Below are 23,365 nucleotides of genomic sequence, written 5' to 3'. Positions count from 1 at the left end.
TCTTTTTCTATTTCCTTGAGGTTAACCTAACCTTATAGTTGAAATTTTCTTCTTTTTTAATGTAGGCATTTACAGCTGCAGATTTCCTTCTGACCACTGCTTTTGCTGCATCCCATAGGTTTTGGTATGTTGTGTCTTCCTTTTTTCTTCATCTCAAAATATTTTCTAATTTCACTTGAAGTTTCTCCTTTAATCCATTGACTGTTGTAAGAGTGTATTTTTTAATTTCCACATATGACTATTTGTGAATTTTCCTTTTGTTACTTATTTCTAGTTGTTTTTTTTTTGTGGTCAGAGAACATACTTTGTATCATTTCACAACCTTTACATTTCTTTGTTTTGTGATCTAACATCTAGTCTGTCCTAGAGAATGTTTCATGTGCATTTGGGAGGAATGTATAGTGTGTTGTTATTGAGTGGGTGTGTTATCTTTATGTTTAGTTGGTTTAGTTGGTTTATAGTATTATTCAGATTTGCTATTTTCTTGGTGATCTTCTGTTTAGTTGTTCTATTCATTATTGAAAGTGGAGTAATAAAGTTTCCAAACTTTTATAGTTCAATTATTTCTCCCTTCAATTCTGTCAGGTTTTGCATCACATATTTTGGGGCCCACCCTGTTATCAATGTATAATGTCCTTCAGTGTCTCTTACAACAATTTTTGTCTTAAAGTCTTATTTTTTCTGAAATTAGGGTAACCACCCAGCTATTTGGTTACTAGTTACATGGAATGTATTTTCCCATCCTTTTACATTCAACATATTTATGTCTTTGGATCAATAGTGAGTGTCCTATAGAATTTATATAGTTGGATTGTGTTTTTTTAATCCATTTTGTCTTTTAATAGGAGAGTTTAAACCATTTACTTTAAAAAAAAAAAAAAACCTTTATTTATTTTAAGTGTGTTTTTCCAGGAACCATCAGCTCCAAGTCAAGTAGTTGTTTCAATCTAGTTGTGGAGGGCGCAGCTCACATTGGCCCATGTTAAGAGCACCGCGCTCTAACCAACTAAGCTAACCGGCCGCCTTAAACCATTTACTTTTAAAATAATTACTGAGGAGAACTTAATTCTACCATTTTCCTATTTGTTTTATATCTTAAATCTTTTATTTGTCAATTCCTGTATTACTGCTTTCTTCGATTTTTTTTTTTTTCCCCCTGATGTATCCTTCTGATTCCTTTCTTGTCTCCTTTTCTGTATGTTTTTAAATTATTTTCTTAGTCATTATCCTGGGGATTACAATGGACATCTTAACTTTGTAGCAATCATTTGAATTAAAAACAACTTTGTTTCAGTAGTATATAAAATCTTTGCTCCTTTACAGCTGTGTCTCCTGTCCTTGTCCCCTTTGTTATTATCACAAATTACATCTTTATGGATATGTGCCCATTAACATAGATTTATAATTATTTTATGCATTTTTTTAAAATCATGGGAACAAAAGGAGATGGTACAAATAAAAAATACAATACTATTACTGGCTTATATACTTACCTGTGCAGTTGTTTACTTTTTTCCTTTTTGTATGGCTTCATGTTAATGTATGATGCACTTTCATTTCAGCCTGGAGGACCCCCATTAGCGTTTATTGTAAGGCATGTCTACGAGGCATGAACTACCTCAACTTTTGTTTACCATTTTAAGAATGTCTTAACTTTTCCTTCATTTTTGAATGGTAGCTTTTCCAGATAAAGAATTCTTGGTTGAGAGTTTCTTTCAGGACTATATATCATCCCGCTGCCTTCTAGCCTCCATTTTTTTTTTCCCTGAAGAGAAATATGCTGTTAATCTTTATTGTGGATTCCTAGGATGTGATGAGTTGCTTCTCTTGTTTTTTCAGTGTAACTCGTATCCTGCTCGCAGTTTGTTGAACTTGGGTATGCAGATTTGTGGGTTTATTTTTAATGTTTGGAAGTTTTCAGCCATTATTTCTTCCGATATTCTTCTTGTTCCTTTTTTTATCTGGGAAAAACTTTATGCATATGTTGGTAACGTTTGATGGTGTCCCAGAAGTCTCTTAGATGCTGTTCATTTTTCTTCATTATTTTCTTTTTCTCCCAGACTGAAAAATCTCAACCAATTTTCACTGATTGTTTTTTCCTGCCTGCTAAAATCTGCTGTTAAACCTCTCTAGTGAATTTTTCATTTTAGTTATATTTTTCAGCTCCAGAATTTCTCTTTAGTTTTTTAATAATTTCTCTGCATGTATTGATATCCACTATTTAAGTCATCGTTCTCCTGGTTTCCTTTAGTTTTTTGTTCATGGTTTTCTTTAATTTCTTGTGCATTTTTAAAATAGTTGATTTAAAGTCTTTGTCTAGTAAGTGCAATACCTGGGTTTTCTTATGGACAATTTCTATTAAATTTTTTTCTTGAATGTATCAGCCTGTTTTGTTTCTATTTCCATGTTTCTTTTTTGTTGTTGTTGAAAACAAAGGTTTTGCATATTATAATATGATGTCTGAAATATGTCATCTATAATATGACATCTACAATATGAATCTGAAAATCAGGTTCTCCCCATTAATAGGGTTTGTTGTTGCTGTTTATTGACTATGTTTGCTTGTTCTGTGAGTTTTCTAAACTGTTTTTGTAAAGTCTATATTACATTAGTGGCCACTGAGGTCTGTATTCTGTAGCTTAGTTGTTAGCTAGTGTTTTCACAGTTCCCTTAAATGCCTGGAACCACTGGAAAAAAATTATTTCCAGGTCTTTGCAGATTGGTTCTGTATTGAGGCACTAACCGCAATTCTTTGAGAATAAGATCTGTATTGCTCCCCCTGGCACTTGCAACCTGCACCCAGAGTTCACGCTGCTGTCCTCATGATCATTGCCAATCTGGGGTGAGGGGTTGGTAGGTGGGCAGTTTAAAGTGTCTTTTCTTCACCAAGCCTTCTGATGGTTGTGATTTCCTGCCCCCACCCCCTACGATACCCCCAACCCCCAGATTCCAGATTCCTGCAAAAGCTGGTTCTGACACTTTTGGGCAGCTCATCATTAGTTGCTTTTGTGGGGGAACCAAGTCGTGAAATTCCCATCTCGATTTCTTTTGTTGATGCCATTTTCCACAGACATACTTATCTAATTTATGGATTATCTATGCACCTTACTTCTCTACTCTTTGTAATTTATTTTATGACTTATAATTAATTTGACCTAAAGGTATACAGAAACAAGCAGTAAAACTCTCGTGTTGTATAAGCAACTCAAATTAGCAACACCATTTTAGAACTTTAGATATCAAGAATTCTGTGTGTTACAATGGTTCGTTACCTAATTAGAAAAAAATGATGGTACTTGATCAATAAAGGTATTTTAAATTTCTAAATTTTTATATTTTATTTTGGAATATTGGGATGGATTTCTAAGGCCTTTATTGCTTGTAAGCCCTGAATAGATACTTTGGGATTTATGTGATTTAAGTCTAAGTAAAACATAGATAATTCACATCTGGATAATTGAGTTAGTGTTTTTGTTTATTTTTTCACATCATTCAGTTATTAGTGAATGGAAGGCAAGGTTTTTGGCATGGATGATTAAGTACCTTAGACTTTTCACTTAGCAAATAATACTAAAGGCTATCATTATGTCAGGGTTTCTCTCAAGCTCAGCACTATTGACATTTTGGGCCATTTAATTTTTTATTGGAGGAGCAGTCCAGGATCTAATCTACGTGCATTGCGTTTGGTGATTATGTCTTTTTCAACACCTTTAATTCAGAAGAGTTCCTCAGCCTCTTTTGTCTTGCTTGACTTTAAGACTGTCATCAGACTTTCAACCACTAGTTTTAGTCTCCATTGATGATTTTTTCCCCCTCTTTCATTTCTCCTGTGTTTTATTGGTTGGCTTTATACTGTCCAAATAAACGTTTCTTTCTCCCTCAATTTGAGTTTGTCTGATGTTTCCTCACTATTAGATTGGAATTAGGCATTTTTGTTAGAAATGCCACTAACATGGTTATATCCTTGTAAGTTCATCATACCTGTTGAAATAGAATGTCACTTTGTCCCAATGTAGGTGATATTAATTTTGGTCATTTGGTTGTGTCTGTCAAACTTCTTCATTGAAGTTAAAATTTTGGATTTAATAACTCTATTTATTTATATTGGTATGGACACATGTACTTTTACTGTATTTAATGAGTTATAATCCATTCATGTGTTTTAAGATATGTCCCCATAACTCTTTAAGCACCTCCTTTATACACAAGATGTACCAGGCTTAGCTTACATTTTTCCTGATCCAGCCTTGGAATCAGTCTTTTTCTCCAAAGAGCTCTGGCTTATTTTCATAGAGAATGATATTTAGAAACCATTATTGGGGCTACTTCTGGACCCTCTCAGACAAAGCTAGGAAATAAATGTATTTACATTTGCATATATATACTTATTTCTACAACTATCTGTAATTTAAAAACATGAATTTAAGCTGATAACCTCCAATTTCAGTCCAACACCACAGAAGTACATTTTAGTTCTAGTCCCACTTTTGTTATTACTAACTCTCTTCTAGCAATGAGAATTCTTGCTCCCTTTATCCTCAACATATTTACTCATTTGTTCAAGCCCAGAGTACATAAAAAGTATATATACCACTCTAGATTGGTAACCTACTAACTATAGAGTTCCTTATTTGCTCACAGGTTTTTTATTTATTTATTTTTTATTTCTGAGGTCTAATTACATAGAGTGAAATGCACCAAACTTAAGAGTACAATTAGATGAGTTATAACAAATGCATACGCCTGTTTAATCCACACACCTGTCAATATATAGAACATTTTCATCACCCTTTATGTCTCTCCCCAATTAATATTCCAAGCACCAGAGATAACCTCTATTCTGATCTTCACCCCGCTATGAATAGTATTGCTTGATTTGGAACATCATATAAGTGGAATCATATTAAATTCTTTTGAGTCTGGTTTCTTTCATTTATCAGAGATTAATTCATGTTGGCTATATCAGTAAAACTTCATAACTTTTAAAAATATAACTTTGGCCCATGAAACTTTTGTCAGTGAATTTTTGCTCCCTTTATATCTATAGATTTCTGAGTTTTGACTTTTTCCTCCCAGTATGAGATACATTTTGTTCCTCTTTCATATCTTTATACAATCTTTGTAAAAGAATAAAATAATTGTAACCAGGTGAAAAATTAGAAGGAATTAATACGTTGTCCCATACAGAGGCCTTGACATTGGTCCAGGAATAAGTTTGACAGAATCCTTGCCCATTGATTCTTTTTTGCCTGTGATCAGAAGAGTACAATGCCTTATCAAATTGAGTCTCTTTCAGAAGTGCTTCAGAAGTGCTCCATTGAACACAGAGATAGGTATAGAATTTTGGCCAATGATATAAATGTTAGATCTTTATTTCAGGTGTGTTTATAATTGCTCATTGAAGTATTTTATGATAGCTGCTTTAAAATCCTTGTCAGATAATTATTTGATTTAAAATTGTCAGATAATTCCACAACTGACATCTTTGTGTTTGTGACTGTTTTCATTCAAATTGCGATTTTCTTCTTGGTATAATGAATGATTTTAGTTTTATTATTGTATCTTGGACATTTTGGATATTATGCTATGAGTATTTGAATCTTAATTAAATCTTGTATTTTAGTAAGCTTCCTTTGACACTGCATCATCGGGGGAGAAAGGCTGCCCCATTACTGACTGCCTCATTCTCAACTTGGTCTCCACTGGCTTCTGCTGACACTACCACAATGGGGAGGAGAGGGTTTCTCTTACCTTGGGGGAGGAGTGGGAGTTCAAGCTCTCCACTCAGCCCTTGCTGACACTCCAGGGATGAGAACAAGCACCTTAGTTACTACTGGGCAAAGGTAGAATTCTAGGCTCCCCACTTGGTCACCACTAATGCATGTGAGAATTAGTGGGTTCCATGGTGTTTGGCTGTAGTAGGACAGTTTTAGTAAATGTGTTTGTTTTGTTTGCTAGGCTGTACCTTTCTTAATTTCATTACAGAGAGCAGGCTTTTCTTGTTTTTACTGGTTTTCTGTGTGTTGTTTTGTTTTTATTTTTTACCTATGCTCATTGGTATTTCTGAGTTGTAGGCTTCTCTGTTGCCCAGTCCAGGATATACTCATGTAACAGGCAAAAAGGAAATCCAGGGAACTTTGTCATGTTGTTCTAGGGAACTGTGTCATGTTGTTCTTCAAGCTCCGGGGTCACTAGCTAATACACCTTCTCTCCATTCAGTCTTTTGCTGTTTGTTTTTTATATGTTGTATTCAGGAATTTAGCTGTGTTTAGTGCAAGAAATGTGTCTCCTTATTTTGCTTGGAACTGGATATCCTAAATGGTTTAAAATATAAAAAAAAAAATTCATTCAGAGCTTATTTAAAATGAAGTACCCAAAAATATTTAATTATTTAAAATATTCTGCCACCATATTTTTGTAAGTCACTAAGATGTACATAAAGTCAAGTATATTTGTTGTAGATACATATGCATGTATAAAAACATGCATTTCTTTCTTCTTCTAGGATTATGTACTGAAGGACTCTACCGAGTTAGTGGGAACAAAACTGATCAAGACAATATTCAAAAGCAGTTTGATCAAGGTAAGATAATTATATAAAATAAAATCCTTGTTTTACTGTTTTCCTTATTGAAATTTTATGGTGGGAAGAATGATTTCGTATGAAAACCTTCTAAGGATATGGATGTTGAGAGGAGAGAGTTTTAAAGTGGGATTAGAAATACTTAATAGATATCACCATCAAGAAACAGTAGAACTATGAATCTATTACCAGAATTGGAAGAGCAATAAATTAACTTATACATCAGCATCTTTGTATGTCTCAGATAATACTTATTTAAAAATGCAATTAAAACTTTATCCCCATGATATTGGGCCAACTAATTAACCATTAGGAGGGAAAACAAAGCTGAATTCCCTACTCATATTAAAGTAAATTCCATATGAGATCAAAGGTAAAAAATGAAAATTATAAGTACTAGGGAGAAAACTGAGGGATTATTTTTTTATAGTCTTGGAGTAAGGAAAGGCCTAAACTTGATATGAAACCTGGAAAGTATAAACAAAATGATAAACTGGACTACCTAAAACTGTAAAAATTCTGTATTGAGGCAGTGGATAAAACATAAAATCAGGAGAAAAACTATAAATCTGGGGAAGGTGTGGAATATCTATGCTAGATTAAGGAATTCACATCAGAAGAAAGCAACCAGCACATACAGGAAAATAGGCTCTGCCTCTATCAGTTATAAAGAAATAAAAATTAAAACAAAAAGATTGTAATTGTTATTATCAGAGTGAAAAAGATTGTTGGTAGGGTGTAGGCAAGCCAGTATGTTGTATACTGTTGGTTGGGTGCTTTTTGAGAGACAGTTTATGAATATCTATTAAAATCCAGGTAGCTTTGCTAGAGAAATTCAGCTTGTAAAGTCTTTGTGTAGGCATACCAATAGTGTGTTTCCCTGAAAATAAGACCTAGCCGGACAATCAGCTCAAATGCATCTTTTGGAGCAAAAATTAATATAAGACTCTCTCTTATTATATTCTATGAGACCGGGTCTTATATTATAGTAAAATAAGACCAGGTCTTATATTAATTTTTGCTCCAAAAGACGCATTAGAGCTGATTGTCCGGTTAGGTCTTATTTTCGGAGAAACATGGTATATAACTTAAAAGGGCATTCATTACAGTCTTTTTTTGTAATTTTTTTTTTAAAGGAAGGAGGACTACCCTGTGTTTATAGGAAGAATACTAGATAGCCATCTAAAGTAATTTAATATGTGTGTTGAAATGGTAAAATGTCAGTTGTTCAGTGGTGTGCGTGGTTTACCTTGCTTTGAAAGAGAATTGTTTAATGTATTATTTCATTTGAAAAATATTTTGTTAGAAAAACTATTTAAATTTTATAGTATCAAATTGGTAGTTTCATTTCCAGTAATGAAGTAAGTAGTAGTTAATATCAGAGCCTCTGTAATTAATCTTCCTGGTTTGGTTTTCTGGTTCTGGCACTTAATTGTGCCAGAGGGAAGTTAAATCTTTCTAAATCTCAACTCTCTCACATCTAGAATGGGAATGATAAGAGTAACTATGAAGAATAATGAAATAAGAAAATTTTTTGTGCCAGACACCATATTAAATGTTTGTTGGGTAACTATTATTACAAGGAATACAGCCTTAAGGAAATAAGCTTTAGTACATATAAGTCTTTATCATAGCATCTTTATGTTTTTAAATGAAATAAATCTAAATGTTTAGTATTGGAATATTATATAAATTGTTAAACCTAGGGAATATTTTGTAGCCATTAAAAATATTTATGTAGGACAAAATGTTTAATAATTGGTGATTCTTCATTAGGGATATATGTGAGTTCTTAGTTCTATTCTTGCAATTTTCTACAAGTTTGAAATTACAATTAAATGTTACCAAGCCCTCAAAAACGTTTTGAAAATTGTGAAACTTTGATAACCTATGCAATGCCTTAATAATGAGATTCATCATAAAATGTAGATATATATTTTGGTGTGTGTGTGTGTTTTAATAATCAGAAAAGGGCTGAAAGGAAGCATACTGAAGTATAAACAGTGATTGTCTCTGGGTGATGGGGGTAATATGTTTTCTTTTTGTGGTCTGTATTTTTACATGTTCTGTCCTAATTATTCATTATAAGGAAAAATGATTTTTAATAGAAAATTAACCTTATGATACACTTTTAGTTATGTCCCATTGTTTAAGTCAGAACTTTACTGAGTATTTAAATTTAAATTTTTATATTAAAAATTTTAAATATAACTTCAAAGGTATAAACTTGAGTTTGTATGCATAATTCCTATCTTTTGTCTTCCTGTTTACTTATGGCCCCTTTTTTAAAAAAAATTTTATGGTCTCTTTTAAATAGCTTATGTAAAGAAAATATTTTAAAGAAGATGTTAGTAACAGCTAATGTTCTTCGATATACCAATATACCTAACAACATTTTATATTGTAACAAAAAATGCTTCTTGCTTGGTTCTCTCTTCCCTTATCTATATAGTTTATATTAAAATAATGGAGGAGAGATGAATCAGACTGTAAAGAAAGGTGGCCGATGAGAAGACCTAAATATCTTTGGGTCTACAAGTACTTGTTTACCGTATTTCTCCTATAATACAAATTTCATTATATAAATTATAAATATTTTAATTTTTGTCTTGTAGATCATAGTATCAGTCTAGTATCAATGGAAGTAACAGTGAATGCTGTAGCTGGAGCTCTTAAAGCTTTCTTTGCAGATCTGCCAGATCCTTTAATTCCATATTCTCTTCATCCAGAGCTATTGGAAGCAGCAAGTAAGTATAAGCCTCCTTTTTCTGAGGGATGATAGATTCTGTATATTGATTGCTATGTGTTCAAATCAGCCATGCACTAGAATGTGTAGCTAATAAAAATTCAACTTATTAAAACTGTTTGTTAATGGTATTCTTCTCTGAATAAAATCGAATTGTCTTTGGCCTTGTGTCTAAAGTCACTTTTTGAAAAAAGTAAAGCAGGAAAATGGGTATTTAGTATTTATTCCTACTTGGGCATCATTCAACCAGATGTTGCTATCAAACAAATACTCATTTGTTATCTGGAAAATGATGCAGAAGATTTGTTTTGAATATCAGGTAACCTACCGTAGTGCTTAATCCACATTGTTTTCTCAATGACTAAAATGAATGTAGTTTCTAAGTATTTCTTTTTTACTGTTTCCTTTTGATTACAAGTCTTCTCTTTAAAGTAAGACTACTTTCTTATTTTATGTTAAATTTTGTTAAATTTCTTATGTTAGAATTCTTGTTTAATTTTCTTTACATTAAAAATTGTGTTAAGGGAGCAGCTGGTTAGCTTGGTTTGAGAGCAGTGCTCTTAGCAACAAGGCTGCCGGTTCGATCTCCACATAGGCCACTGTGAGCTGCGCCCTCCACAACTAGATTGGAACAACTACTTGACTTGGAGCTAATGGGTCCTGGAAAAACAGACTTACAGTAAATAAAAGTTAAAAAAAATTGCGTTAAAAAACACAGTATGTTGTCACAAGGTATACATACAGTCTTTCCTATGTAAACTAGGAAATTGGTTCAATTGATAGCTTAGATTTTCTTACTTTTTGACTGTAAACAATAGCCTCAGAATTTTTCTGCTTAGGAAATTTTTGAGGACTGATTTAGAAGTAATCTGTGGCAAATGAGATGTGTTGTACTTGGTTAGACTACCATGAGTTGGTATGCAGATTGGCCTCCTCCAGAGGAAACCATTATTACCTACTTTTTGGAAGAAAGAAAGAAAGAAGAGCAGTAAAGCACTCTCTTACCTCCTATTTACTACAGAACCACATTGCAGTTTTCCTGTTTCATAATTTGCTCAAATTTGGAGAGTAACAGTTAAATGCTTGTACTGCTTGTGAAGAAAGATTTTCAATAAAAAAGTAGATTATAAATAAGTATAGGGTGATACTTTTAAATCAGGCATTGACAAACTTTGGCCTACAGGCCAAATTCAGCCTGCTGCCAGTTTTTGGTAGGTTTTTGCAAGCTAAGAATCATTTTTACATTTTTAAATAGTTGACAAAATTAAAAAGAAATTTCATGACATATTAAAATTATATGCAATTCAGATTTCAAAAGTTTTATTGCAACACAACAGCATTCATTTGTTACTTACTGCCTGTGGCTGCTTTTGTGCTACAATTGCAGAGTTAAGTAGTTGCGCCTGCAAAACCTAAAATATTTACTCTTTGTAGCATGAATATTAAGAGCCTAACAGCTTTATAAGTAATTAGTTAATTCTAAATCAGTATCTACTTACATAAATTTATTGAGTAAATTGCTAATACAGCATTTCCCGTTTTGCCATCTGAGTCACTTGTTCTTCAGTGATTAGTTTTACTTGCAAAATGGTTCAAACACATTCTTGATTATTTCTTTACAATAAGCATAGTAGGAAGCTTTATGAAATATTTTTAAATGTATGAGTTTCACACAAATTCCTTACTACTTTAATTTTACAGAAATCCCAGATAAAACAGAACGTCTTCATGCATTGAAAGAAATTGTTAAGAAGTTTCATCCTGTAAACTATGACGTATTCAGATATGTAATAACACATCTAAACAGGTATTTTTATTTTTTTATTTTTGCTAATAAAATACACTACAAATTTCAAACGTAACTAAATTGGTAAGTATAAGATAAAAAAAGGATACAAACTTATTTGAACACAGTTCAATTTTGGTTCTTTAAGTTTTTCTGGATTTTTAAAACAGATTTTTCATTAACTTGTTTAAAGAAAGGTATATGACTCTTCATACATGTAATGATTATATAAATAATAAGTATGAGTACATTTTTTTTATTATCACTGTTACTCTTTAACAGTTCTCTTTTATAGAATCTTAAAATTTTAAGTATGAAATGACACTTAGATAATTAACCCAATCAACCTATTTGAAGTTGGAAAAATTCAGGTTTAAATTTAGAAAAAAATTATATGCCTAATGTCATATAATTAATGAATGACACATCTTATGACTAGAATCCAAGTCTTATTAAGAAGTTCCATTTGCTTTTTCTATCACACCGTGTTGCTCTGGTGTATCTTGCTAGTTTTATTTGGATATTTGACACAATGAAATTTTATCAGAAACTTCAATTCATATTATTGTCCACCCTGGCTGTTACCTAACATGCAGGACATTAATCCTGTATCAATAGCCTTAACTATGTTAAGCTTCAAGTTTGTGCTTTTGTCTAAAAAGATGCTCCTCCCAATGCCATAAATTAAGTGAAAGGCAGCATTGTATAATAGCTTAACTCTCATACTTAAATCACAAACCAGGGAATCAAACAGGCTTGGTTTTGAAACACTTTTAACTCTGCGACTTTGGGCAAATTACTTACCCTTGCTGAATCTTGATTTTTCTCATCTGTAAAACTGAGAAGAATAAGATTCACAAAGTTGTTCTTGGGACTGAATAGAATTATTAATATTTGTACTAATTTTGTCAAAAGTCTACTCTTCATAATATTTTCTACTGGCATTTTTATGAACTGAAGTTTGTTTTTTTAATTAATATCATCAGTGCCCAAACCAAGTACATCTCTTCTGTACTTTTAGAAGAGACTAGTAACCAATGTTTAAAGTTTTGTTGCTATCAATATAGAAAAAAATTATATTAGCATTTCTAGTGTATCTATTCTCTGAAGTCTCCCTCCCTGAGAAAATACCAGCATTCGTAGTATTGCAGTGTAATTGGTGGAATTTCCTCTTTTGAAAATTACCATACAAGTGGTTCGTGGTATAATAGGTGTTTTACAAGGTACCGTAGGAGACCTTATCCAATATGGAGTGTAGGGATCGTTTGTAAACATTATTGTCTGGCCTGGTGAAAGTGCTAAAATAACAATTGTACTTCATTAAAAAGAATAGGAAAAAGTGACAAAGGGAAGAGTATGTTCAAAGAATAATAGTGCTAGCCCACCGTCTATATTATTTTAGACACTTTTTCGCTCCAGTGATACAACAACACAGGCAAAATTATGTTTGATGTGTTTAGGAGCAACAAAGAGGCCTATGTGACTCAAGCAGAGAAGGATGGACAGAGTAAGAGATAAAGTCAGAAAGGGAAGAGAGGCAGTGCCAGACCATATAGAACAGTACTGCTACCAGCTTTAGTCCTCAAAATGTTTTACTGAGAAGATAAAAAGGAAGCTTCATGTATACTCGTATATGTCACTAAGCACACTGGCATTCAAATGACATTTACTTCGCTGGGGCGAGGGGGGAGGGGTGAACGACTTTCTCAATGAAAATAGCATTGCATGTCTTTAATCTGAATGGTAATGGGAAGCCACAGGAGAGTAGAACCAGAAATAACATCATCAGACTTAAATTTTAAGAGGAATACTCAATGCGTATGTAATGGTTACTTTGTGTTCCTGTGCTCTCATAAGGGCTAGGGACATAACAGTGAATAAATAAGTCACCTATTTCATGGAACTTACAGTCCTAGGAAATAAATGATAAATAAATGTATGATGGGTGATTGAAAAATTACAAAAATTAATCCAGTTATTCTTTGGTTATATTTTCTTTCACCCTCCTTATTTAGTGATTGATTGCATCAAATCAGTTTTTTGTCCTAATTTTTCCATTTTGTTCTTCTACCACTGCTTTAGTTTATACTTTATCATGTCTCATTTAGGGGAACTTGAGTTTGTTTGTGATTGAGCTCTCTCCCTGCCAGTTTTTCCTCTTAATTCTCCCTTGATCCTGATGTCAGAATGATCTTTCTAAAAGATTTTTCTGTAAAGATCACTGCTGATTAAATAACACTGTATATCTTGAAGAAAAAATCCAAACGGTTAAACATTAAGTGGTCTAGTTCTACCTTCTTTGATTACATTTCCTTTCCTTTTACCTCATGCACACACCAAGTGCCACTGTATTAAACTAATAGCACTTAACCAAAAGATTCAATTTATGCCTCATCCTTCATCATATCTTAACATGACTAGTTCAGTCTTTCTCAAAATGCAGTCCTCAAACTAGCCGCTGGCAGCACCACCTGGGAACTTGTTAGGAATGCAGATTATCAGGCCCCATCCCAGACCTAGTCTTCAATCTGTGTTTTAACAAGCCCTCCAAGAGGTATGTACACCGAAGTAGAGAAAACCACAGTTTTGACTGAATTACCCTTCTTTCCTACCATTTTACCAAAGCTCATCACCTTGGAATCAACTCAAACATTACCTCTTTAAGGAAGCCTTCCCTGGCCACCTCATCTCCAACCGATTTGTTCTTTTTGACGCACCACTTAGACCTGATGCCCATATTCTTATGTCTTTCAACTTTATCGGTATTTTCAGAATCTACACTTGCCTACTACATTAAAAAACCTGACTGGGCCCACATTTTAACGAAAGGTTGTTTTCTTCAGAATATTCTAATTTAATTTCTTAAAAAGCGAAGAATTTTATCACAGAACACATTTTTTAGGGCACATATTTACCTCAGATGTAAATCCTATGTGTGGTGGGGGTTCCTTTAAATATTTTGACATGCAAATTTAAGTATAACATTTTCCTGCTACCTGGCAAATGAGCTGTTTCTTTATGTGTGAAATGAGAGGGTTGGGTAAAATACCTAAGATTTTTTTCTCAGTAATTTGGAGTTATAATTCAAGATTTGCCTTTTAGTGTAGAAGTCCTTGCTCTCATATGTAAAGGACTGGATGCAATAAAGTTAATATCTCTTTATATATTTATATATATATATATATATATATATATATATATATATATATATATTTATTTATATTGTTATAATATAAAAAAATATATATATATTTATATTGTTAAATCATTTGAAGAATTTTAAGGTGGAATGTGTGTCTGTGAACTGAGTGTTGGCTTTCAAATTAAATTTGTAACATGTACAAGACATTTAATGATTGAAAAGTTTGTTTTTTAGAATACTGGAAACTAATTTTTTTGAAAGTTGAAAAGTCTCCTGGTTGGAGGGTACGATAAAGTGATTTTCCCAAAGTTCAAAGTTCTAATTTTCCAAGGTTCAAAGAGATGGCATACTATGGTGTGTTTTTTTCCTCTCACAATAGTCAAGGAATTTGAATATGCTTTAAAATTTTCTGTTTCTGTTGCCAGAAACTCTTTAAATAATTTGTCACTTTTTTTTACCTTGAGAAAAAGTTTGTTTGACATAAATTAAGGTAGCTTCTATAAGTAAATCATAAAACCCCAGTGTATGACATTTTTAAAAGACTACCTTTGATTCTCATACGGAATGGATTTTACTTCTGTTTCCTGTTAATTAGAATGTAGTTGAATATAGAATGCACAAGAAGAATGTTTTAAATTTGAATTTAAAAGGTGAAAAAAGAAATCATCTGAGATCATTTCCAGCTCTAGGACTTTTTAATTGTAATGAGTTTTGATTGATTTTCTAATTTTTTTTCCTATCATCATTTCAGGGTTAGTCAGCAAAATAAAGTCAACCTAATGACAGCAGACAACTTATCCATCTGTTTTTGGCCAACCTTGATGAGACCCGATTTTGAAAATCGAGAATTTCTGTCTACCACTAAGATCCATCAATCTGTTGTTGAAACATTCATTCAACAGTGTCAGTTTTTCTTTTACAATGGAGAAATTGTAGAAATTGCGAATACTGTGGCTCCTCCACCACCTTCAAACCCAGGACAGTTGGTGGAACCAATGGTACCGCTTCAGTTACCACCACCATTGCAACCTCAGCTGATACAACCACAGTTACAGACGGATCCTCTTGGTATTATATGAGTAGGAAGTGATTGCAGACAGCCTGAAAATGGACAAAAAGCAAATCTAGACATGCATGTTTCAGGGTTTAGTAGTATAATTCATGTTTCTTACAGATAATTCACATTCAAAATGATGAGACATTTTTCTCTTTGAAATATATGGTATTCCTTAATCATTTACATTACAAATCTAAGACCATGTGATAAGCATGACTGGAGAGGTTTAATTTTTATAAACGAAAATAGCTATAAAATACAAAGCTGCTGTTGCATGCAACCTTATTGCAATCAGTATATTATTCCTGTGGCATTTTCTGTCACATTATATTGTGAATAAAATTTTTCTATAGAAATTAAATGATTAAAAAACTCACATATATGAAACATTTAATGCTTTTCAGCCTGCTTTATGGCTGGTTTTGTTATTTTATGTGCTAATTTGGGCAACCTAATTTACATTTTAGAAGTCTGTGTAGATGATTAAAAGCCCAGTTAAGTATTTTATAATTTCAGGCTACTTAATGCCATGCTTGGGATGTTGTTTGAAAGAAAGAAAACTACACTTAACATTTCTGTACCTTCATCTTTACTTCTAAGTAAACCTGTGGATGATATGATGAGGGGTAAATGAACGTAATTCTTGTACACACATACCAAGGACATGCTTGTGGCTAAAGTGAGTTGATGTTGTGCAAAAGATAGTTGTCACCAACTCATTTCTTTATGGTCCATACTGAAATAAACATTTTTGTATACTGTTAATTCTATAAACAGATGCATGTTCAAAAGATCTATGATGGTCTTGTAATCTTAATCTAATATATTTTAGATATTTTAATTTTTTTCCCTCTTGGGAAATACATTTAGTATAGTGTAGAAAATACTTCATGACATTTTCATATAAGGTTATATAACTTTTCATACATAAACATGAAATTTGTTGTAGAAAATTCTTTAAACCAAACATTTTAATCTAGGACTTCAGTTTAATCTGTTCCTTGAATCTATTTTTATGTGGCCCTTAAAAACATATCCAAAAATCCATTGCTAATATAGCAATAAAAATACTTTGGGTACTGACAGCCTCTTTGGAGTGTGTATATATATATAATTGCAAACTTGTATTCGAATTCTTTTCTGTGATATGTTGTAGTAAAATCTAAAGTGGCTTTTGCACCATTTTTTAAACCCAGTTTTTTCCTTTGATGTTGGTACCAGATTTGCTGTAAATGACTTCTGCTTCTGGGGTTAAACATTTTGTTAGTGAAGATAACAACCAGAACACTAAATTAACGATAAAATTTTCAGAGTAGGGGCATAGGTAAATTTTATTTGGCTTTATTCAAAATTTGTTCATTATCACACCGTGCCATTTTTTTCTGGTAAGAAAAAAAAAATGGTTTGTTTTTCATTGCTGGGTTATATTTTGTGTAGTAAAGAGAAAATCTTTTGGTCCATTTTGTAATCTTCATTCATACTGCAATTTTAAGGTTATCTTATGTGTATTATAGTAAATAGATGATTTTGAGATTTGAGGCTCCTAAGAGTTTGATTTGCTCCATTTTTTCCTAAAATAAATGTTGTCTTTCCCAACTGTTATGTCCTAGGTATTGATTGTACTTCTGATTTTAACTTCAGAATCAAGATGTCGACATGAACCAGGCTGCTGTTGAAGTACATGTATATTATAAATTATCTTACTTGTGTTATACTCTTACATGTTATTATCTTTTCTAAGAAAACAAAGTCCCTATTATTCCTATTGCAAAGCACACAGGAATTAAGAAAGTACAATAATTTTTAAAAAGAAAAATCCGGTAAATGTAGTATTCTTAACTTGTTCTATATTACTTAATACCTATTGTCTATATAGCTTTAATTTATAGCTGTCAGTTTAACATTGGCATGTCTGGCAAAGAAAATTAAACTTTAAGAGTTTTATAAACTGTTTCTAGGTTGCTAAAGAATTTATTTTTCTACTATATATGGTATAGACAAAGCTCAAAACTATGTACAGGAAAAAAGCCTGACTATTTCTTTGGAAGTAGGCTGAAAAGAGAATTTTCAGAACTGTTCGTGTCTTCAGTTCACTCTTTCATAACTTTGCTATTGTAACATGTGAATCCCAGTTTATTTAAGCTATTCTCTTTTATACTGTGTTTATTTAACTTTTATGTGCATTTAGTACCATTTTTTGTTATTAAAACTAGCATTTATCATTTTCTACATTACCTACCTTACACCTTCCCCAAAACTTATTTCACTTTTCTCTGCATTCTATAATTGATTTAAAAATCTTCAGTCAGTCATTTAAAAGTCTACATTTGATTCAGTTAATGAGTAGGTTACAGTATATTGAAAGTTAAAGTGCGGTTTAAAGCTCAGTCTGTTACACTGAATTGATTGTGTTTGTTTTGCCAAGGGTTTAGATATGTTTTTAAATATTAGAAAAATAATTCTAAGAACAGAATAATATAATTAAACTTTTTTTCTGGTAAGTTACTGGAAGGTTTCACTGTTTAGGGACATATATGAGACTTCTTAAAGAATGAAAAGAATAGTAGTCTCATAATTATGGGTAAACATTAAGGCATTATAATTTTACAATTTTAAATAAAATTCCATCTACACACATGTTGCCATTGTTTCATTTAAGCTTCAGTACTTCTAGTTATTACAATATTGTAACAGTATTTAGATTAGCAATAAGAAGCTTAGTGGTACTCTGTTTCAAATTTTCAGTAGATTTATTGGAAGTCAGATTCTGTTCAACAAACATTAGGATATACAATTAATTTTAGAATAAAATTCCAGGCACAATATGTTTCTATTTGAGATGGTATTTGTTAGTAGTACTTTTTCTCCCTAACATTTACAATGTAAATACTGTAGGTAACAGCAATCTAACTTAGCTGAAAAGCAGTTTTATTTTCCATACTGTTTGTAAATAATGTAGAGATTTTCTTTGAGGTACTGGAATTTAATTTCTAATACCTCTTAGATATAAACAAAAGGGAACAGTTGGAATAAGAACTTAGGCCTTAGCTTCCATGGTGATTTTTAGTTTTTTATACATTAATAATTGTGATGCTATTTGTCAACTGGATATAAATATATATATATATATATATATATATATATATATATATATGTAATTTTTAAAAGTCAAAAGTGCTTTGTTTTTTGTTTATAATTAATACAATTTTGTGCTTCACCCACAGGATGCTGTAGTAAATTAAATATCAGTGAAGCTCCATCTGTATAAAGAATGCTATAAATAAAACATTAAGAAGCTGTGTAATTTTAAGTCATAGTTGCCTCTAATTTTACCATTTCATTGGTAAAAATCAGCTAATTTTTTATGCATAAAATAGGAAAATAGAAATAATTTAGATTGATGTCAATATGATGAAAGCTTTATTAGGGAGGTATACTGCTAAGCTTTTACTTTATCATGAGAGATTCAAATTTTATTCTGCATGTATATACATACAGATGAAAATTCTTCTGTATTTTTTAAAATGTTCAGGAAAACAAGATTGCACATATTTACAAGACTCAGCTGTTAACCTGGATCTAGATTTTTAAGCTGTAGCTAGACATTTATTTCAGCCACTAGAAATATTTCAAAGCCTATTCTAGTTTATAGCAGAGCTGCTTACATTGAAGAACATATTTTTGTTTTCTCTTCCTGGTTTATGAATATTAAGCCAAACTTGTTGGGTGTTTTTGTCAGATTCTATGGATCTAACTATGTAAGGTCTGGTTGACTTGAATCTGTGTTTATCTTGAATTTAATCATTTTAATTACTTTAATTCTTAGGCTGAACAATTGCTGATTTGTTTCAATAGTTATGGGATGTGTTTAATTTTTTATTGTAGTTGAACTCCTGAAGTTCTCAGTAGGCTTTTTCAATTTATCAAATGTCTGAAAATAAAATTTTCTAAGATTTAATAAGGGAAGGATCTACTCTTCAAAATTGATTTCTTATGGTAGCATCTGTGTGTAGTTGAGAAGGCTGTGGAAGCATTAATATCTCATCTCTAATATTAACATCTCACCTCTAATGTTCAATAAGTGGATATTGGATATGAGATAGTGATGTGATAATGGGATAATTACTGGGATCCAGTACCATGATCTTTTTAAAGCAGTTAAAATCTAATTAATGAACTTTGGGAATATTCAGTATTCAGTTGAATCTCATCATCATACTATGAGCATTACTGCATTTTTCCCCATAATGTTAGTTTTATCTCTGTGGTTATGTGTGTAGGTAGGGTAATCCATAGTTCTCACATTGTTTAAATCTCGAAGTGTTTAATACTAGTTTTTAATAAAAATTTTGAAGGCTAGGAATAATTTTTAAAAGCTTAATGGTAGTCCAGGAAAGTTTAAATTTCAGTTATTGCTAAGTTGAATATATAAAATTATAAACCTTGAAATTAATGCAATGCTGGCAGTTCAGGTTTAGTCATTTATACTGGTAGTTAGGAGTGCTAAGACTTGCAACATATGAACTTTGGCTTTGAGTAAGTAGTTGTCAAGGAATTTGTAGTTTAGAAACAACTTAATACTTGCTTATTCCTACAGTACAGATTTTCTATCAGTTTTATTTGCCTCAACTGGTAAAAATTATTGTGGACAAATTAATAATGGCTTTCCTGTTCTAATAGTTTACCTAATTTTTACTTAAGATTCTGTTAGTGTCATAACCTATTTTTTCAAATTTCTATTTTGTATTAAATCTTATTGCAATATAAGTGGTATAGGTTTAGGAATTAACCTTTTTATTCATCATGGCACTAATTTATCCAGATTAGTTTTAAATATGTATCTGTACTCATCAGATCATTTTCTTGAACTGAGTATTTTGTCCTAATCAATCAATATTTTTAGGTACTCACCAGTTTTTAAAATATTTTACCAGTTTTAATTTTGGAGTTCTTAGTTTCTCTTTTCTCTAGATTTTTTGTATTTGAATAAATAAATGTCTTTGTAGGTGTTCAATGAAGCCAACTTATATTTAGCACTCTAAAATGATAAGTAAAATTAGAAGCAGGGCACATTTCCGTACTATTATTTTTGTAGGACTTGGGTTATTTTAAATGTGTACCTGAAAAGATTTAAAAAAAATTATGAGAGAATGTAGTCTTTAGATACTCTCTCAGATTTACTTCTTGGAAATTTCATTGCCAGGTTTTTCATCTTTGTTGGCACTGATAGGTATAGTTGCTTAATGTTTTTGGTTTGTAGAGAGAAACCATTACCAGAAATGTACTTTTAAAATACAAACCAAATTCAATTCTTTAATTATAGAATAGTTGGGTGAACCCTGGCTTAGACTATTAGTAAAATTAAATCTTCCAAGTTTTAACCATGTGGAATAATTTATGATGGATTAACTCAAGATAGGTCAAAGTAAAATTTTACAAAGAATGATAGTTGCCCTCTATTCTTAATACCTTTTTTCCCCAAAGGGAATCACTTTTTTTAGTTGAAAGTAATGAGTGCTATGTGGAATAATCGTTTTAAAAGATCATAATAAATTACTAAAACATTACATCCAGAAGATAAAACTGATGATATAATTGTATACCTCAGAACTGAATTGCTTTCACAGTCTTACTTGTATTAAGGATGACTTAAAGTATTTTTCAGGGCAACAATTGTTATCTCCACACACTACACTTTAGTCATGATCATATAAATATTTCAATAAGTTGTGACATAGATTAATGAGGTGATTAATGTTTTTAAACTGCTAACCCCAAAATACCAAAATCATGTCCATAATGGATCTGGAAGAATGTGACCATTATTTAATGGATGGGCTCTTCAAAGTGTACGTCTCTGCTGAAATCTTTTTGGCTGTTTGTAGTCTCAGTGCTACATGAGAATTATAGGTGATAAATCTTAACAGATTCAGACTTAAGTTAAAACAACTTCCTTTAGCTAAAAATAACCATAGGAGTTTTCAGAATATGCTGGGTTGTTAGTATTTTTCTGTTTACAGCAGTGGTTTCCAAACATCAGAATCACTTTTGGCAACTTTCTAAGAATCAAGATATCCAGAAATTGTCCAACTACAGAAATCTCGAAGGTGTAAGAAGAACCGATTTATTTCCAGTTATGTCCTTATACATTGCTTCTGGGGAAGACAAAAAGAGTTTCTGGAAGAAATTATATGGTAAGGGTTAATTACATAGAAAACCTTGACATTTAAATTTAAACACAACATTATATCAATACATAGACTTGATAGTTACTAAGCAATTTTGTAATCATAGATTGTAATAATCTAGTCAAAACTAAGCTTTTTAATGGCAGAGTTCTGGGCTTATTAGGAAGCTTTTAATGTTATTTTCTAGAAAATTTAACTTTACAATTCCATCTCCCCCTTAACTGAATAAGTGTTCTACTAAAGAAATAGGAGAAAACAGTGATAGTGAAAGGAATAGGGCAAGGAATTAGAGGAGAGTAATTTATATTGTAGAATGCTTTTTAGTATTCTAATTTAACTTTGTACATCCTGAATTTTCCAAAGCTGCGATTTTCATTTTTCTACCACTTTAATATTTGCCTTACTATACTGAACCTCTATAGAGGTTCGGTTTTCCTATGAGATATAGTAGGTCACAGCAGGTCAACACACCAATAACAACAAAAAAGGATAACTTTCAAAAGCCATGTTTTTAAAAGCATCAGTGTGATGTTGAAATGAGGTCTAAAATAGATTCAGCCTCACAGAGGGGAGAACTATTCAGAGGATTTTCCCCCATCTGATTTCTTTTGCAGAATCTGGTCTCAGTCTGGGCATCTGGATTTTGACCACGGTAAGGGAAAAAGAAACCAGTTATGCTTTTAATGATTGCATAGGGCTGGAGTGACAGACAACATTGAAGTTTTGAAAGGCCTTAAAAGAATAGTCAGTCGTTCTGTCAAGATAATTTGTTAAATGTTGGAGCTTAAGCTAAAAAAACTAAGCCAAAAATTTCTGAAAGGCAGAGCTGAATCCCTTGCAGTCTTTTAAGCCTGAGGAAACAAAGGCTCAGGTTCTTAATTGGAAACTTTCTAGGTCCACACCCTAAGAACAGGGATGAATTAGGCTAAATCTTACCAAAACTCTTAACTTTGTCTAACAGAGGAAAGGGGGATCCTGTTCAGAAGAAGGAATTGTCTTGGAGCCTCTACTGTTCTTTTATACACAATATCCAGCATAAAATTTGGAAATTACTAGCTATGTAAAGCAGTAATCATATGATATAACAAAGGGAAAAATATAGTTGAATCAATGATCTCGATTGTGGAATTAGACAATGACAAATGTGATTTAATGTGAAAGAAAATAGCCAAAAAGGTTCACAAATGAGGGAAAAACTTTGTCAAAAGAGTTTTTTAGTTTTTTGTTTCAAAAGGACATTCTAGAACTGGGGGAAAAAACAGAATTACATTAAGAACTCTAGATGTGAGGTAACAGATTGCACCAGAAAACAAAATTAGTGAGCTGGAAGACAAGATTATCAATAGTTAATACCAATGAAGCAGGATATGTTTGGTGTCTGACATGTAATTTGGAGTCTTAGAGAAGGAATGGAGCAGGAACAATGACGAGATAGCTAACAGTTTTCCAAAACTGATGAAAGAGAGCCCACATATTGAAATTTGGCCAATTCCAGTCAGGCAGAACTAAATGTTAAAAATTACACCCAGGTTCCCATGGCAAAAATGCTGAAAATCAAAGAGGAGAAAAGATACATTGCCTTCAGTGCAGCACCAATAAGACTGAAGTTGATATTTCAATAGAAACGATGAAGGACAGAAGAAAATGGAATGACATCTGTAAAGTGCTGAGGGCAGGAAATGCCAATGAAAAAGGTCCTGGTGGAATGAAGATGGTTCTAGACAAACAAAAGCTAAAGTACTTCATCACTTGTAGGCCTTCAGTAAATAAAAAGTAAGGAAAGCAGACGTGGTCCTCAGGCAGTTTACTATTGACATTGAGAGTTCCCACAGTTTCGTTCCTGAGGTAGTCTGAGCATTAAAT

The 23,365-nt window shown here is 32.0% G+C and overlaps 1 protein-coding gene across 4 annotated transcripts in view; it reads left to right on the top strand.

Moving 5' to 3' along the window:
• ARHGAP5 (Rho GTPase activating protein 5) overlaps positions 1-17,947 on the top strand; it is a 111,419-nt gene extending 93,472 nt beyond the window's left edge. For all 4 annotated transcript variants that reach the window (XM_019754531.3, XM_074328127.2, XM_074328128.2 and 1 more), the window contains 4 exons: positions 6,506-6,583; positions 9,199-9,330; positions 11,031-11,136; positions 15,009-17,947. In XM_019754531.3, coding sequence (XP_019610090.1) covers positions 6,506-6,583; positions 9,199-9,330; positions 11,031-11,136; positions 15,009-15,336 — 644 coding nt within the window. In that variant the 3' untranslated portion in view covers positions 15,337-17,947. The remainder of the gene's footprint in view (positions 1-6,505; positions 6,584-9,198; positions 9,331-11,030; positions 11,137-15,008) is intronic.
• Positions 17,948-23,365: the final 5,418 nt, after the last annotated feature.

The sequence above is a fragment of the Rhinolophus sinicus genome, chromosome 3, assembly GCF_057876585.1.
Source record: "Rhinolophus sinicus isolate RSI-liver-muscle chromosome 3, RSI-T2T, whole genome shotgun sequence".
Classification (NCBI taxonomy): domain Eukaryota; kingdom Metazoa; phylum Chordata; class Mammalia; order Chiroptera; family Rhinolophidae; genus Rhinolophus; species Rhinolophus sinicus.
The sequence above is the reverse complement of the archived record's forward strand: the minus strand, read 5'-3'. Positions and strand labels throughout refer to the sequence as shown.